At 55.0% G+C, this 17,518-nt stretch overlaps 1 protein-coding gene across 1 annotated transcript in view; it reads left to right on the top strand.

The window, feature by feature from the left end:
• BTBD16 (BTB domain containing 16) overlaps positions 1-17,518 on the top strand; it is a 59,718-nt gene that overhangs the window by 25,629 nt on the left and 16,571 nt on the right. Inside the window, exon 11 of the mRNA XM_075533475.1 lies at positions 3,252-3,371. Coding sequence (XP_075389590.1) covers positions 3,252-3,371 — 120 coding nt within the window. The remainder of the gene's footprint in view (positions 1-3,251; positions 3,372-17,518) is intronic.

A 17,518-nucleotide genomic window follows, 5' to 3' on the forward strand; every position in this document is an offset into this window, starting at 1 on the left:
CCCATCCTGTGTCTAGACAGGCAGGGTTGGGGAGACGTGACAGATGTGGATGCGAGATGCTGACTGCGCCCCTGCCCCCCAACCTCTCCCAGGAGCCCTCTGCACAGACTGTCTAGGCCTATTTCCGCAGAGGGAGGGAGGCACTTAGCTAGGACACCCTGGGTGGGCTCGGCCAGGATGGAAAGCTATTGGGCTGGCTATGCACGCCATCCCAGGTCAACTCACCTGGTGGGTTTGGTCTCGAGAGGCCCCTCCATTGGGAAGCCTGAGGTGTGGGGGTTGCAGAGTGTGCAGTAAAGGGGCTGGAGCTGCATCCCCTGCTTGGTGGGGTTTCCAGAGTTTTGACTAGCGCCAGGCTGCTGGCTGTGGATCTGGCACCGTGGGCCATGCCCGTGAAGATGGCCCTGTGGTAAAGCTCCCTCTCTTTGGACACTCAGGTGTGTGTTATGCTGCTGAGCTCTTTGAAGGGTTAAAAGGCCAAAATGTCACTTTGAAGACTCAGGAGCACCTGACGCAAGCCGTGATATGTTCAGTCGCCTCTACTGCAGGTGGCAGCTGGACCATGAATCAAGGGGGACTGAGAGAGCACGAGGCCTTAGGGCAGCAGTTCTCAGCCTTCCTAAGGCAACGACCATCTCATACAGTTCCTCATGTGGTGGTGACCCCCCAACCATAAAATCATTTCCGTTGCTACTTCATCACTGTCATTTCGCTACTGTTAGGAATTGGGTGACCCCTGTGAAAGGGTCCGCAACCCACAGGTTGAGACCCGCTACCCTAGAGGGACAGTGTTGGCAAAGATGGACATCCAACAGACCATCGACTGCTGGGCAACGAAGGCCTCTGTCTTGGGAAAGACATCCTTGGAAGCAAGGATGGCGAGATGCTCTGTCTCCTGGGTGGAGGGACCAGTCCCTGGAGACAAGCTTCGTGCTTGGAAATGTAGAGGGGCAGCGAGGAGAGGTAGGCCCTCAAGGGGATGGACCGACACAGTGGCTGCCCCCAGGGGCTCAATGGCCGTGAGGGAGGTGCAGGACCACCTGGTATGGTGTCCTGTGGTCCACGAGGTGGCTATGACGTGGACTGACTCGGCAACACCTAACGAGGCTACTGGCACTGTCCCATGTGTCCCCCGTGGCCCCGTCACGGAACAAAGTTATGATCTCCCTTCCCCCGGTGAAGTCCCTGAGGAGCAGAGAGCTTAAGGGAAGGGTCCTAGCGGGCAAAGCCTCCTGTGATGCCAGAGTCCAAACTCTTGACTCGGACCCTTCTCACTGACCACGGAGGCCCAGGCTTCCCAGGAACAGGAAGAGACCAGTGAGAGCTGGACGGTCCTAAGAAGCCACACGGCCCCAGGGAGGCTTGAGTGGAAATGACCAACCTCAAGATCAGGGATGGGGCCCTCTCGGCCCTGAGGTGCCACCCTTCAGGACAAGGGCTGAGGCGTCCCCCAGTTTGTGGCTGCAGGTGTTGTGTCTCCACATCCTGCTGGAACACCACCCACTTTTCAGCAGGACATCTTGCCTCCTGGGCCATGTAGCCTCCGCGCCCAGAGTCCCTGTGACCCCACTGTGCTTTGGGTCACATTTCCATTTTACAGAGAACCTGGAGAACAACACCCCCACGTACCCCAGCTGTTCCCACCCCCCTGGTGTGAATTTATTTCCCTGGGCCTCGGGAGTCCAGTCTGCGTCCTTTCTAGAGGTCATGCCGAGGCTGTCCCCTTCGACTCACTCCTGGGCATGGTGGCATCTCATGCTGAGCCTGTTTTTCTGGAAGTTAAACTCCTGACTGAGCGAGGGGGCTAGAGAATGTGGGGCCACCTGCTCCCCTAGCGGAAGGACTCTCCTCCCTGCTGAGTCTCCCTTTCCCTTAAGAGACAAGGAACCTGAGGTCCCAGGAAATTCCCCACGAAAAGCCCCCGGCCCCATGTCCTCCGTGCACTGGGCATTCTTTGCAGGGCAAGAAGCTGGGTCCACTAGCTCCTGGAACACACCCCTGAGCGTCCGTGGCTTACCCTGTAATTCCTAAAACCAATGCTTCACTGCCAAGAAGCAATGTGGCTGTGGTTGCCCTTGAGTCAATCCCGACTCAGGGGACCCAGGCTCCGCGGAGTAGAGCTGCTCCGTGGGTTCTCAGGACCTTTTGGGAGCAGATCGCCGGGCCTCACTTACACAGCACCACCAACCCGTTCAGCAGGTGACTGTTTCCCAGAAACACTCTCAGTATGTTGTCCGGTTTGCTTCCAGCCTAACTCAGGAAACCACACTCACTGCTCTGGAGTCGACGCCCACCCACAGCGACCCTGGAGGACAGGGTGGAACTGCCCCCTGGGCTTTCCAGGCTGTAACCTTCTGTGGGCCGGGTCTTTCCACCACAGAGCAGCTGGTGGTTTCAAACCGCTAGCCTTCCAGTGAGCAGCCAATTCATAACCACTAGGCCACCAGGGGCCCCTTCTTCCTACGGCAGGCCAAGAGGCTGGGCATCATCCCCTGTGGTCTCCCCTTGGGGAGTGGAGATGATAGGAAAGGCAGGGACTCGCTGGAGGTGGCCGCCCCGTCCCAACACAGCATGAGAGTGGGATTTGAACTCCGGTCACGGTGGCCTCAAAGCCACTGCTGTGTCCTCTTCAGTCTGTCTTTTTCCTTCTGGATGGTTAGGATCCATCGGGAGCAATAAAGATAGTGCTTTTAAAAATTTAACCATTACAACTCCCCTCCCCCATACAGCCAAAAAATAAATAAAAAGAACACCCACCCAGCAGAAATTCACTGTCCTCAGTGGATTCCAACTTACGGTACAGCCTTTCACAGGGCTTCCCAGGCTGCCATGCTTTATGGGAGCAGTGAGCCTCGTTGTTCCCCCATAAAGCGGCTGGTGCTTTCAAACTGCCGACCTGGAGGTTGGCAACCCAACACGTGGACTTCCGAAAATCACAAAGCTCAGAAGCTCATGTGCTCACTCTTTGGTGACCTATGAGCTGGCCCTTAAGCTGCTCCCTGCCTGAGCCTGGGAGGCCTGGTGACGTGGTGTGGAGGGAGAACGGCGAGGCTTTCTGTTCTTGGAAACCCACAGGGCCAGGGCCACCCCGTCCTACAGGGTCCCTGTGAGTCAGGGTGGATTCAGTGGCAGCGAGGGCGTGACTGAGCCTGTTCCCAGATCGGCAGCCTCTGACCACTGCCTTCCTTGCATGCGAACTGTGGAACCAACTGCTGTGTCTAATACTTCTCCCTCCCCATCCCCGTCCCCAGCTTGTTCACCTTTAGTGAGTTTGACCTTCTGAAGACAATGCTGTGCTGGGTCTATTTGCAACAGAACCACAAAGCCCAGACGTTTCCCATCTACGAGGCAGTGCTGACTTATTTTAGCAGGTAACGTCACTGCGTGTGGCTTGGTGGGATGCATGTGCCTGGCTTGGTTTTGCTCACCGAGGATGGGGGTGGGCAGTGGAGGCCTCCCTGCTGGTGCGCTGCTTAAGCATTCTGCCAGGTCACCAAGTTCACACACACCCCTCCCACACCAGCACCTACCTGGGGCAAAAGACCTGTGCACCTGCTTCCATAAAAACCCCCAAACTAAACCCACTGCTATCACACCAATTCTGACCGTCAGTGGCCCTGGGGCCAGAGCAGAGCTTCCCTGTGGGGTTGTCTAGGCCATACATAGACCCTTACGGAAGCAGACCACCTCATCCTTTCCCCACTGTGGGCGAGGTCGAATGGCGCCTTCCATGGAGAGGGCAACCTGGGAAGCCCCGTGGGGTCAGTGCTCCCTGAGTCGGAAGTGACCTGTCCACACCAGTCAGCAGCATCAGCATGATGGGGGGAGGGCACCTTACACAGCAGCATTGGGAGCAGAGGGAAGGCCTCTCCATTTTGGGGCCTACGGTGACAGACGGGGTGGCTTGGACAGGGAGGTTTCCTGGAAGGTGGGTTCCTATTGGGTTCCCGATGACCCGTTCTGGGTCCAGTAATGGGGATGGTACCAACGAAAGGGGCTCTTTTCATCCGGGTAATGGCCTCAACCACGCAAGACCTCACTTTGGACATGCACTTGAAGCCGACCAGGCGGGCCTCATGGCCGGAGCATCTGTTGCTAGATGATGGCGCCCTGGATTTTCCACGGCAACCAGTGAATCATTTGACGGTGCCAGGGTTCCTTAGCATTGACGTCTTGCGGGCACGCTCTAGGCCTTTCAGCGCCAAACTTCCTATCAGCTCGGCCTGGAGGGGAGAAGTCCCAGGCACCTCAGTGGCATGCACGCTCAGGTTGGCAGAGAAGACACCCCGGGGAGCACTTGCAGTGTGCCCCCCCACTCACCCGTCTGTAGGCCACCCACAGGCTGCTCTCGTTGCCCCCATTTTATAGTGGAGGAGACGGAGGGAGGAGAGGTCAGGGCTGGAGTCTGCTTGAACCCGGACCTGCCCAGGCCCATGGCTAGCATGGCAGGTAGGTGGTCTCCTGTGGCCCTGCCAGCGGGTCGCCAGGGCGCAGTGTACAGAAGGCCCTGGGGCTGCCTCCAGCCTCTGGGAGGTCGTGAAGGTGGGCGATGCGGTTGTCAGGGTGCTTGGGCGGGGCCTCTGAAAATGGCCTTTTGGTGCAGTCCGTCTTTTCTTCCTGCCCTGAAAGCCAGCCCCCGACCACAGGCGTTTCCTGCCAAGAATGGTCTAGCCGCTGCTGATTAGCAATGTCTGCCCTGCTGGTGGGTTCGGGTGTGGGAGAAATGGGAGGTTCGGTTTCTCTGTTTCTGTGTAAGCAAAATGGTGCCGTCGCTGCCCTTTCATGCCTGGCTTGTTCCACCCTGCACAGTGTTTTCAGGGTCCCCCGCCCCACCCTCCGGTGTTGGCCAGGCCCAGACTTGTCCCTATGGCTGTTCGTCGCACATAGATGACTGGAGGTGTCCCATCACTGCCGTGGGTCCCTGGAGCCATCTCCAGCCTTTAGCTCTTGAAAACTATGCTGCCGAGAACATCGGGGTCTGCACCCCGCCTCGGGACGCGGGGTCGGAAAGTCGGAAAGCCCGCGTCTTCGGCGCCTCTCAAGCAGCGTGGCCATCTCTGGTTAAGCCAGCCTCGTTTGCTCTGTGTGGAGGCCTTTCTCCTGTTTCTGGAACCGCCGTGCACCCTGCTGAGGGAAGCGCCCGTGGTTATTCAATTTTCTCCTGTCTTGTTATTGGGGGAGGCAGTGTTCGGTGCCGGCATACTACGTACTTTGCCTGGCTCCTATATAATCTTCTGGGAATCCAAATGGTTTACAAGGCCCCCCCACTAACCTTCACAGCCCACAAGACACTTGGATCTGGTGACTCACACACACTGGGAGACGCTGCTCAGCACAAGAGATGGGAGATGAGCTAGACCGTGGTTTTGGTTTATTTTTAATCATTTTATTGGGGGCTCGTGCAGCTTTTTATCACAATCCATACATCCATTGTGTCCAGTACATTTGTTGCCATCCTCATTCTCAAAACATTTGCTTTCTACTTGAGCCCTTGGTATCAGCTCCTCATTTTCCCCGTCCTTTCCCACCTTCCTCCCTCAAACTCTTGATAATTTATAATTATTATTTTGTCATGTCGTACACTGTCCAACATCTCCCTTCACCCACTTTTCTGTTGTCCGTCCCCCAGGCAGGTTATATGTAGATCCTTATAATCTGTACCCCCTTTCTACCTCACCCTCCCTCCACCCTCTGGCATCGCCACTCTCACCACTGGTCCTGAGGGATTTATCTGTCCTGGATTCCCTGTGTTTCCAGTTCCTTTCTGTACCAGTGTACATCCTCTGGTCTAGCCAGATTTGTAAGGTAGAATTGGGATCATGATAGTATGGGGAAGGGGGAGGAAGCATTTAGGAACTAGAGGAAAGTTGTATGTTTCATTGTTGCTACACTGCCCCCTGACTGGCTCATGTCTTCCCCAAGACCCTTCTGTAAGTGGATGTCCAGTTGCCTACAGATGGGTTTTGAGTCCCCACTCCGCATTTCCCATCATTCAATGATTTGATATTTGGTTCTTTGATGGCTGATACCTGATCCCTTCGACACCTTGTGACCACACAGGCTGGTGTGTTTCTTCCATGTGGGCTTAGTTGCTTTTTAGCTAGATGGCTACTTGTCTATCTTCAAGCCTTTAAGACCCCAGACGCTATATCTTTTGATAGCTGGGCATCATCAGCTTTCTTCACATTTGCTTATGTACCCACTTTGTCTTCAGTGATTGTGTCGGGAAGGTGAGCATCATGGAATGCCAGTTTATTAGAACAGTGTTTTTGCATTGAGGGAGTACATGAGTGGAGGCCCAATGTCCATCTGCTACCTTAATACTAAGCCTAGAAATATATGCACATAGGTCTCTTTCCCCATCATCATATAAAAATATTTTTATATGTACATGCCTGTATTTAGACCTCTATAAATGTCCTTTACCTCCTAGTTCTTTCCTCTATTTAATTTTACTTTCCTCTTGTCTGACTATCATGTTTAGCCTTCATTTGGGTTTCAGTAATTCCTCTCAGTTATATTGCCCTTGATCAAGCCCTACCAGGCCTCCTACACACTCCTCCCCACTGATTTTGGATCATGACTTGTTGCTCCCTTGTCCCTGGGTTTGTTGACACCACTTCCTTTCTCCCATTTCCCCCTCTCCCATGTCCCCCATGGAACTGCGGTCCTGTTGTTTTCTCCTCCAGATTGCTTAGCCCATCTATCTTATCTAGATAGACCTGCAGAAATAATATGTACAAAAGCAAGACAGAGCAAAACAAAGCAAGAAAAGAAAACAGCAACAAAACCAATGACAAAAAAAGAAAAGCAAGCCTGTAAATAGTTCAAGGTTTGTTTGTTGACCTTTAGGAATATTTTCCAGTTGAGTCTGATGAGGTGCCACGCCCTGGCCCTAAGGCCTGTTTTGGTATTCCCTGGGGACTTTGTTGTTCTGCTCCCCTTGCTGTTCTGTTGCACACCCTTAGGGTTTTGCCTCGGTGTGGTGGGGTTAGATTGGCCACAATTTCCTCACTGTGTCTCCAGTGTTGTCCCCTGTAGGGCCATGGGTCAGTGAGGGATATCGTGTCTCATAGTGGGGCTGGCCCTATGGTCTTCTCTGTGCATTGGCTGCTCTGAACAGGAATATCCTCAAGGCTTGGTGGGCCAGGATGTGCTCCACTCTCTCTTCCTCTCCCTTCATTTGCTCCTGCGTCTCTGATCAGACATGTCCCTCTCCCAGAGCTGTAGCTTCAGTGCTGTCCTCTAAAGTAGATTCTTCTGGGAGGAGGGACAGCTGTCCACATAGTTGGGATTGGGGCCAGCTTCTCAGCCCTCTCCACTGGAAGAACGTGGTTTTATCTGGAGAGATGCGTAGGGAGGGGAGGGGAGGGGCCAGGGGGGAGTGGAGTTCAGCGGCCATCCTGGGGCTCAGAGGCTCCTCCAAGAGGTTGGGGAGAAGCTGGTGCCTCCCCCATCACAGCCTTCCCATCTTCCTGAATCTGCACGGATCCGACCCTGACCCCAAACCTCACCCCTCCGCGTGTGGGACACTTCCCCCAAAGGTGACCACATACCGCGAGGCTTCTCATGCTAGAAACCATTTCTTGATTCCCAGTACTCCCACTGTCCTCCCAGTCAGTGACCCCTTCTAACAGCGGTGACCCCTGCCCCCCTGCCTGCCCCCCCACGCCCATGCAAACACCTACCGCCCACCACTCACCCAGCAAACATTGTGTGGGACCAGGGGAGAAGTGGATGAAGCAAGGACGTGCGGACGTGTAAGGTCTCTCTCTCCGGGCTAGATTCCAACCTAGGTCCTTGGCTCCGCACGAGAACGATTTCACGCCGAAGCCGGGCTCGTGATCCAAGTGAATTTAATGAGAGTTCAAAGAAGCTTCAGGTTTTGCGCAGTACCCATAGGATTCCTTTGACCATGCAGCCTGGCAGAGACTGCCCCAGGTCACGCAAGGATCTCTCTCCTCCCACAAAGACGACCAGACCAGCCAAGGCCCTCTCCCTTCCTGTCCCTGTCTTTTCAAGGGTTCCCGGGGAAGGCGTGGTGAACGACCCCAGGTCGCTCCCATTGGCTGAATTGCAATCACCTGGCCCAGGTGGGCTGCTCCAGGTGTAATGCCCATCCGAGCCCACTGGCGAGAAAATCCAGCTTCCCTATGCTGGCTCTCCTGGGCATGCGTAAATGGACTTCCCAATTCCCTAGGCTAAGCTGCCTAATAGACGCTTTTCCCACAGCAGTGTCGGGCTCCCACCTCAGCCAGGCTAGCACGGCACGGTGACCAATCTACGGGGATCAATTTCACGTGTTGTCACCACATCAAAGTTTCTGCTTCCAGGTCTGGCTTGCATACGGCTGTCTCCCCACAACCCACCCCCTACCGTGCCCCACCACCACCTCCCCTCCCTGTAGATGCAAAACCTCATTTCACATTTACAGTCCCTGATGCAGACAGGGACCCCGGTGGCGTCGTGGTTACGAATTGGGCTGCTGACTTCAAGGTCGGCCGTTCGAAACCACCAGGTGCTCCTTGGGAGGAGGAGGCGGCTTTCTACTCCTGTGAAGAGTGATAGTCTCAGAAACTCACAGGAGCAGTGCTGCTCTGTCGTGTAGGCTCCATACGAGAGAGCCTTGGCTTGATGGCATTGAGCTTGTTTTTGAAGGGATGCAGCACCCAGTCAGCAAGGTAAGCATGGGCCGAATTGTGCTTACTAGCTAACGAAGGTGTGGTGAGACCCATGTGTAATGGGTCACTGCAGATTGGTAAGTAAGCATGAGTCAGCCTGGAGGCTGCCCAGCCTTGAGGGCTCTGGGATGATGCTTAGGATTGTGGAAGATTCCCGCCCCAGCCCACGCTGCTGCCTCACAAGGCTGGCACCTCTGGGTGACACCCCTGCCCAGGAGCCTTCCTCTCCACACCCACGTCCCTGGACTCCCCGGCTCCTCAGCTGGCTGCCCAAGCTTCACCGCTCCTGCCTGCCAGGCCTCCTGGTCCCATCTGTCCTGGGCTCAGAGATGGACCCCCTGACAATGTCCCCCCTCCAAATTCTGCCCCATCCCATGCCCCTTAACTTAGAGCAAGCAGGGCCGGCCAGGGGAAGCTTGCACCTAACCAAGACCTGCCACCCCAGCCGGCCCGCACCTGGCTGAGCTGAAGAAACACAGCCGGGGCGAGTGTTTAGAGGCTCAGCAGGGCCCTGGGCAGGCGGCACCCCTCACAGCCGAGAGTATGACACAGGACTCCCCTCGGGGGTCTGCTTCACACTGTGCGCTCGGCTCTGGGGAACAGCTTCATTTTTCTGGTGGAGCTTGTTGGCAACATTTAAAAATGTCTTCACAGCAGCACACCCTCTTCTTAAAAGAATGCTCTCTCAGCTGTGCCCCCAGAAGTCCTTTCTGCAGAGAGTTGCGGCCAAGGAGTCTTGGGGCCTCCCCCGTCCCGCCTTGGCCTGCTGCTCCTGGAGCTCGGTCCTCACAGTAGCTGTGAACATCCCTCTCTGAGGGTCAAGGAGACAAGGGCACATGCTTTTAGAATGCGTCCCAGTGCTCCCCTGGACCCATGTGGAGCCCTGGATGGTGCAGGGAGTTACACGCGTGGCTGCAGGTTCAAGTCCATGCAGAGGGGCCTTGGAAGGGAGGCCTGGTGGTCGACTTGACTAACCAGCTATTGACAACTTGATGGAGCTCAGTTTTCCTCTGACCTTCCGGGGGGTCGCCTGGAGTCAGAATTGACTTCACCATGGGGTTGGCCTCGTGAGGATGCTCGATTGCAAAGCCTGCAGGGGCCGCTGCCAGGTGAGGTTCGTGGACCTCCGTCCTACCAGCAACTTGCCAGGCTCCCTGCTGAACTCGTGCCAAGGGCTGAGAGTCTGGCTGTGGTTGTTATGGCAACCTAGACCCACTCTGAGAAGTCACGTCAATGGTGAGTCCAAGAGGCCACGCCTGCAGCAACTGGAGGACTCCCTTCGTGTCGAGGGGGAGAATTGGCTCCGAGCTCAGTTTGGGACTCTCTCTGGGCCGAGTAAGACAGAATGGCTCAGGCGGCTGGTGGTGCCCACCCTGGACATGGGGTGAGGCAGTGGGCTACCAGGTTCCCTGTTACCGTCCCTTCCTGAAAGCTAACCGGCAGCCAAGCTGGGCTCTGGAGTCTGGTGGCCCAAAGACTTGAGCCTGGAAAGAAAAGCCTGCTCTCCACATGGGAGGAGGAGCCTGGGGAAAGCCCAGTCACCCCAGGGATGTGCCTGGAAAGGAAGACATGGAGGACAGGCAGACTTCCGACAGACTGCAGGTTCTGGTGCAGAGCCCGATCCCCACTCCTCAGCAATGAAGCACAGATCGCACTCAAGCAACCTGTACCCATTTGGGGGGATCTCACAGCGCCTACAAAATTTCCCACAGCATTGTGATCTATGATGTGTGCAATGACATGATAGCAAGGCCTGAACTACTGTGGAAACGGCCCAAACGTGACGCCAAGACACAACATCAGCGGGGGTGGGTAGGGAAGATTACACCCTTAGACTTGCTTGGAGCAAGGTCACCCCAACCCATCAATTAGTGCGACCACAACTCTGACAGTCCAGTGGGGTATGGCTGAGCTCAAAGTATCATGTTGCACACATTGATGCGATATTAATAACAGAGCAACTTATATGCTGTCTCCCAGCATGAGGGAGCAGGTTCAAAGTGGACGGTGGGACTATCACGTGGGGACCTGAGAGATGCGAACGTGTCTCCGTCGTGTGTGCAGAGATGGTTGAGCGTGGCCCAGGTGAGCCGAAGCGAATCTGTGGACGGTGGCTCCTGTGTCCAGCCCTGCAACTGTGCCCCTGTTCGTCTCTGGTCACCACATCAGCTCAAAATCACAAGGCCAGCTTGGCAGTCCTTGTCCTCATCATGTGCCAGCAGGACATGAACATGACAGCTGCCCCTTCCTCGCCTGTCCGTGACAGGCTCCAAGTCCCTGTTTCCAGCCTCTGCTCCAAATCCTCTCCGCACCATCTGCCTGGGCCCATAAAGCCAAAACCCAAACCAATGGCCTTGAGTTCATCCAACACGCATGTTGCTGGCATGGATGTTGTCCAATGATCTCTCCTGGCGCTGGGCACAGAGGGTTCATTCAAACCTGCTCAGCAACACCCCCTTCAGGCAGTGCCATGGCCCCAGCCCTCTCCACCCTACCTTAGTTTCCTCTCTGGTGCAGAGCCCAGCACCAGAGGAGGGGGATGGAGAGCAACCTCGGAGCAAAGGCCATCAAGGCCCCCTGTCTCACCTGTCCCAGCAGGACCCTAAGACGTGGGCTGTTGTTAGGTGCCAACTCATCGCAACCTTGTGCACAACAGAGAAACACGGCCCGGCCCGCACCTTCCTCGCGATTGTTCGTGAGCTTCAGCCCGCTGTCACAGCCACGGTGTCCGTCCATCTTGCTGAGGGCCGTCCTCTGGTTCACTGCCCTCTCCTTTACCAAACACGGTGTCCTTCTCCAGGGGCTGGGCGCTTCCGAAACATGTCCAAAGTCTGTAAGATGAAGTCTCGCCATCTTGCCTCTAAGGAGCTCTCAGGCCGTACTTCTTCCAAGACAGAATTATTGGGAGATGCCTTATTCAAACACGTCTCTCTGCCCGCACCAACGGTGCTCACGAATCTAGCGGCCCCGCTTTCTCCATACTGCCGTTTGCATTCATGCGTTAGCTTCATTTTTCCACCTTACATTTCCATCAATAAAGTCCATGGGAATCTGATGGAGCCATTCCCGTGTCATGCCTGATGGCAAGGGGCTATTTCCATGGCCATGTGGGTGCGTGAGTTTAGGAAGGGAGAACACACACACACACACACACACACACACTCACCCTCCACAGCCCGTTTCCTGGCAGTGATTAATTTAGAGACACAAATAGGCAGTCCAGAGTTAAATTTAGCTCCATCTTGTAGGAAGAGCGAAAACAAAACACCAGACAACCCTAAAACGAAGCTGCTGCCTTGACCCATGAAAGGAAAGTCATCGTCTGACTTCACTCAGTGGCCCAGACGTCCAGGAAATCTGGGGACGAGCCCTCCCACTGACGCCGTCCGTTTACAAAGGCGCGCGCACATGCAAACGGGAAGAGGCGTGTGCAAAGGGGCTTCGAAATGTCTGTGGGAAAATGGAATGAAAGGAGAGTGAAATTTTCTCATAAACGTTTTGAAGCCCCTCATGCTTTTCAAGTATGTTCTGAAGTGTGTGTGTGTGTGTGTGTGTGTGTGTGTTATGCACACATCTCAAGGGACCAGCTCGTTAGACTTCCCCAAAGCAAACATACCTACACAAATAGACTCCAGCCCAGGAGAGGGACCAACCAGCCCTCCAGCACACCTTACCTCGGTCACTGCACCCCAACCCAGGAGCCTCGGTAGCACCGTTAGCTATGCCCTTTGTTGCTAACCATGAGGCCAACAGTTCAAGCCCACCCACCACTCCGACGGTTTAAGTCTTGGGCAGTTCTTCACTGATGGCAGAGAGGGAGATGCCCCCCACCCCTGAGTTAAATGACACCTGGCTGTCACTCTGGGTCCATATTGCCCGTGTGTGAATGCTCTGTCTGCCCACTCAGGTGGCACTTTGTAATGCCTGGCATCTTTCACCGAACCATCTGTCTGTCAAATCCAGCCACGGGTCTGGGCAGGGAATCCGTGGATCCCTTCGAGTGTTATACGACACAGTTGTATCAAACCAAGCCCAACGAAACAAAAACCAAGCCCCCGGCCATCGAGGTGATGCCGACTCACAGCGACCCTACAGGACAGGGGAGAATTGCCACTGTGAGGTTCTGAGACTGCCACTCTTGACAGGAGTCCAAAGGCCCAGCTTTTTCCCAGGAGGGGCTGGTGGTTTCGAACTGCTGCCCTTGCAGTTGGCCTCTCCGCATGGAACCACAGTGGCACCCCAGCTTCTTCACGCATGCTGGCATTGATGGGCATCTGAGTGGGGAATAGTCCTGATGTACCATTTGGGGCCCGCTCCAGGGCAGGCGTCTTGCGCATTCCTGTGGAATATGCACCCGCGAGTGGTCTTGCTGTGTCCCAGGTTAGGAGGGAGTTCAACTTGTGTTTTCATTGCCTTCCGGTCACTTCTGGCTCACAGCGCCCATGTGCGTCCAGGTGGGACTGTGCTCACAGGACTCTCCGTGGCTCAGTCTGCAGGAGTAGGTCACCAGGCCTTTCTTCCCAGGGCCTCTGGGTGGGAGTCACCGAATAGCCCAGCCCCTGAGTCCACGCCCCGGGGCCTCCGCAACTTGAGAAAAGACATCTGATAGTTTTCCAAAGTGGCTCTGTTCCCTTCATCTGACCATCGGCAGATGAGAGTTTGAGGGTTCCCGCCACCGCCCTAGTCACCTGGGAGTGCTGCCAGGTGAGCGTGGGACTGCCAACTGCAAGGTCAGCATTTCAAATCCACCAGCCACTCTGAGGGGGAAAGGTGAGGCTGTTTGGAAGCCCTCTCTGTGGTTGCTATGGGTCAGAATCGACCTGATAGCCGTGGTCTGATTTAGACTTTGCTGTGGCTGCCGCTGTTGTTTTTGGTCTCAGCTCTCAAGCGCTGCCGCCGCAACAGAACTGTCCCACGTGGATGACGTTAGCAAGCCACCCTCTCTGAGGTTAGAAGGCCAGACGCCCACATTCACAGCGCCCACCCTTCATGAAGGCTCCGGTTTAGAGGGGAGATGTTTGTCTCCTGTCAGTACCTGTAGGAGTCCTGGTGGCATAGCAAGGCCAGCAGTTCAAAACCACCAGCCGCTCAGTGGGAGAAAAATGAGGCTTTCTGCTCCCATGAAGAGTTAGGGGCCATCCTGCCCGATCCGATGGGGTTGCTATGAGCCGGCATGGACTGGATGGCAGTGGGTTTGGTTTGGGTCTGGTTTCAGTACCTGAAGGCCTGGCACTCCTTGAGCACTCTGTGTGTTGGGGTGTCAGTCTTTCTCCTAGGAGGTTCTCAGCTTAGGGACCCCAGGAGCAGCGGATGCATTCCACTCCCGCCTCTTCTTTCTTGTTGTCAGTGGGTCCCTCTGACCTCTGCTACCTTCTCCCCACTTTTAACTCTTGTAAAATAAAAGGTGATACAGATCACACCCACAGAAACCCCCTTTACATCAGGTCGGGCTCAGGATGGGATTCAGGGTGCTACATTGCACCCTCAATCCTTTCACGGGATTGTCACATCAGATTGCCTCGTGAGGGGTCATCACCGAACTGCCAAGCCTGAATCATCATGGAACTGCCAAGCCCAGCCACAGGCACATAGTTGGGGGCATGGTACTGCTCAATCCATGGCAGTATCCCGTGCCAACTCTTGGTCTTTTCGATCTTTCTCTTTCCTCTTGGCGGTATGGTGATGCCAATTTGCATTTGTTCTTTTAATGCAGAGTTCCCTACTCATGAGCCTGGGCACCTCTTCCTCTGCTTACCAACCATCTGACGGTCTCCACTGCCCTGACAAACCCTGCACACTCACCCCGACCTCGCTCCACACACCCCACAGCCAGGAGGACCTCCCAGGGCACCTCCCAAAGAGAGCAGCCCAGCCACTAGGGAAATATTTTGTGGTGGCATCTCCCCAGGGCAGGCAGAGGCCATGTGTCCCCGGTGATGGATGGCACCTGCAGAAGTAGCTCCTGAGTCATCGTGAACCTGACACCCCTTGGTGTGACAATTCTGATCTCTTTACCAGACGTTCATTCCGAAATGTCCCGTGAGTCACGGGCATGAGGGTCAATAAACTGTTCTCTTTCCGAACTGCCCCGCCAAGCCCTGCGTGGGGCTGTGGATAGAGCGGCCAGGCAGCAGACTCTCTTAGGATCTTCTTTTGTGTGTGTCCTCTTGCTCTGCCCCGGCCACCCTTGAAGCTAGCTCCCTGGGGCCTGACTCTCCCTTCATTTCCACGTCCCTAAGTAAGTAAGGAGTCGTGGTGGAGTGGAGCTTAAAGCACGCAGCAGCTAACCAAAAAGTTAGTGATTTGAACGCACTAGCGCTTCCATGGGCGCAAGATACGATAAGTTTCAGCAAAGATTTACAACCTTGGACAGTCCACGGGCTGCTCTCCTCTGTCCTGTGGCTTCTTAGGGGCCAGCGTTACTTGATGGCAGTGGGCTCTGCTTTGGGCACTTGATTGCTCATCCAGAGGCCGGTGGTTTCATGAACCCACCTGCCGATGGGCCCCACCAGCTGCCTGGGGCGAGACCTGGCACTCTGCCTCTGTAAGGATGCAGCTGGGCTTCCTGGGGTTCAGGGATAGGGAAATGAGGCGCTGGAGGGAAATGGGGAACTAATAACAAGCACAACTCTCTCACTGCCACCGAGTCAATGCCGACGCGTAACGGCCCCACCGGGCAAGGTGGAACTGCCCCTGTGAGTTTCCAAGACTAACTCTTTACAGGACTAGGAAGCCCCATGTTTCTAGGTCGGAGTGGCTGGTGGTTTTGAACTGCTGACCTTGTGGGTCACAGCGGAATGCATATCCACAATACCAGAGGGAAGAAAAAGCGCTGGAACGGATTGTCATGGTGACTGCACGACTCTTTTTTAATACCACTGACTATGGATGTGTGTGGCATGTGAACCATATGTCATTGAAACTAGACATGAAAGGAAGAAACATCTGGCCTGGGAAACTGTCCGGGACAGTCCCACTCTGTCCTGCAGGGTTACAGCAACTCGATCAGTGACTGAGCTACGTTTGCCTCTTGGCTTTCCAGCAATACCAAGAAGCAGCCACACGGGCGCTTCACAAGAAGGGGCGCAGGGGTTCTATGGCCTCGAGGAAGGGTAGCTCTGACCGCCAGCAGATGTGGTTACTCGATCCAGCCTTTTCCATGGCCTCGGTGGAAGGGCAGGGCCACCTTCACCGGCAAAAGGACGGTGGGCTAAGTCTTGACAAAAGATGGAGAGTACTTGACCTCACAGATAAAGTGCAGGCAGGGCCAGGTGAGCTCAGGAAAGCAGATATGCCAAATACATGTGCTGGGGACGGAATGCGCTATCTTGCTGGGAGTTGTGAGTGAGGAGAGGGGTGTAGACTGGCGGGCATTGAGGCCGGAGAGCTGGTTGGTATCAACTCGTGTATCTGCTTCACTCTTTGAATATTGTGCCAGCTCAGTAAATGAGAGGGGCTGAGAATCGGAGTGAAAACAAAACAGACACAATCTGGGGCCAGGTTTCTGATAGAAGATGACAAATGTGAGTTCGATTCCCAGTTCTGCTGAGCATTGCTATGTGACCTAGGGGCCATGGCGACACCACTGTCCACTCAGCAGGACTGATGTGTAGGCTCACTTGCATGCAAGAGAAAGGCCCAGAGGGAAGCCCTTGGCAGGAGATGCTGAATGGGATAAGTTGTGGTGGCGGTGGTGGAGGTGGTGGTGGTGGCAGTGGTGGTGGTAGGGATTCTTGTTGGTGTCAGGAGTAAAGAGGAGAAGGTGCCCAGTCAAGAGTGGCCGTGCTGGTCACATAAAGGCAGATATTAGACAATTCCACTTCTCTGACATCCTTGGAGGAGGCAAATGCAAGGAGGCCAAATGGAGATGGGAAAGAGCCAAGAAGAGCCTTCCTTGGTTCCTTGAGAAGGTGCCCAGGTCTGCACTGAGTCAGGTTTTGAAAACAGCACTCTCTCCTTCTCAGGCTGTGTGTTTTCGAAGTTGCCTCACATTTAAAAAGAAAACACTGTGGTCAAATAGGAAATTTGTCATCTGAATCATCTTTAAGTGTGCAATTTGGTGGTGTTAATCACAGCAACAAAGTTGTGCAACCACCATCACTTTAAGATCTAAAATGTTTGCGTCACCCCACACGGAAGCTCGATACCCGGGAGCTCCTCACTGGTGTCCCCCATCCCTTCTCCCAGCCCCTGGTCCCCTCTGAGCGCCTTGTTTCGATGAGTTAGCTTCATCCAGGTCCTTTGTGGAAGTGGCCCCATCTAATATTTGCCTCTTCGTGGCCAGCTAATTTTGCTCGGCGTCATGTTCTCAAGGTTCATCTGTGTCGGAGCCTACATCAAAAGTTCACTGCTCCTTAATGACTGAATAACGGGCAGACAGCGTGTTTTTCAAGGCTGACATCCAAAGAGCGGGGGCGAGGAGCCATGGGTCTGGCGGCTCCGTGGGAAGCGCAGGTGGTTCCGGCGGATGACGGGATGGAGGAAGTGAGAAGGTCGAGGCTGCAAACACCTTGAGTCACAAGTGTGTCCCAACCTAAGGGGACGCAGGAGATCTGCAGGGAATCTATCCACAGGGCCTGTGGGCAGGACCAGGGCCAACCCTTTCAGTACCAGGGGGCTGTCGACGGTACGCCCCAAAGGCCATGCCCCACAGGTCTCTCTGTTTAAAAAGCCTCTTTGCCCAGCGTGTTTTCTGTGATGGTTTAAAGCAGCAGTTTAGATTTTTACTCCACGGTTTCCGCACACGTCGTTCCGCGACGGTGGGCCATCTCGTCCTCACATGGTGCGGACATTCTCGTGACTTCTGTTCATCTGGCTTCCCGTCCTGGCTCCTCCGT

The sequence above is a fragment of the Tenrec ecaudatus genome, chromosome 16 (assembly GCF_050624435.1).
Source record: "Tenrec ecaudatus isolate mTenEca1 chromosome 16, mTenEca1.hap1, whole genome shotgun sequence".
In the NCBI taxonomy this organism is placed as follows: Eukaryota; Metazoa; Chordata; class Mammalia; order Afrosoricida; family Tenrecidae; genus Tenrec; species Tenrec ecaudatus.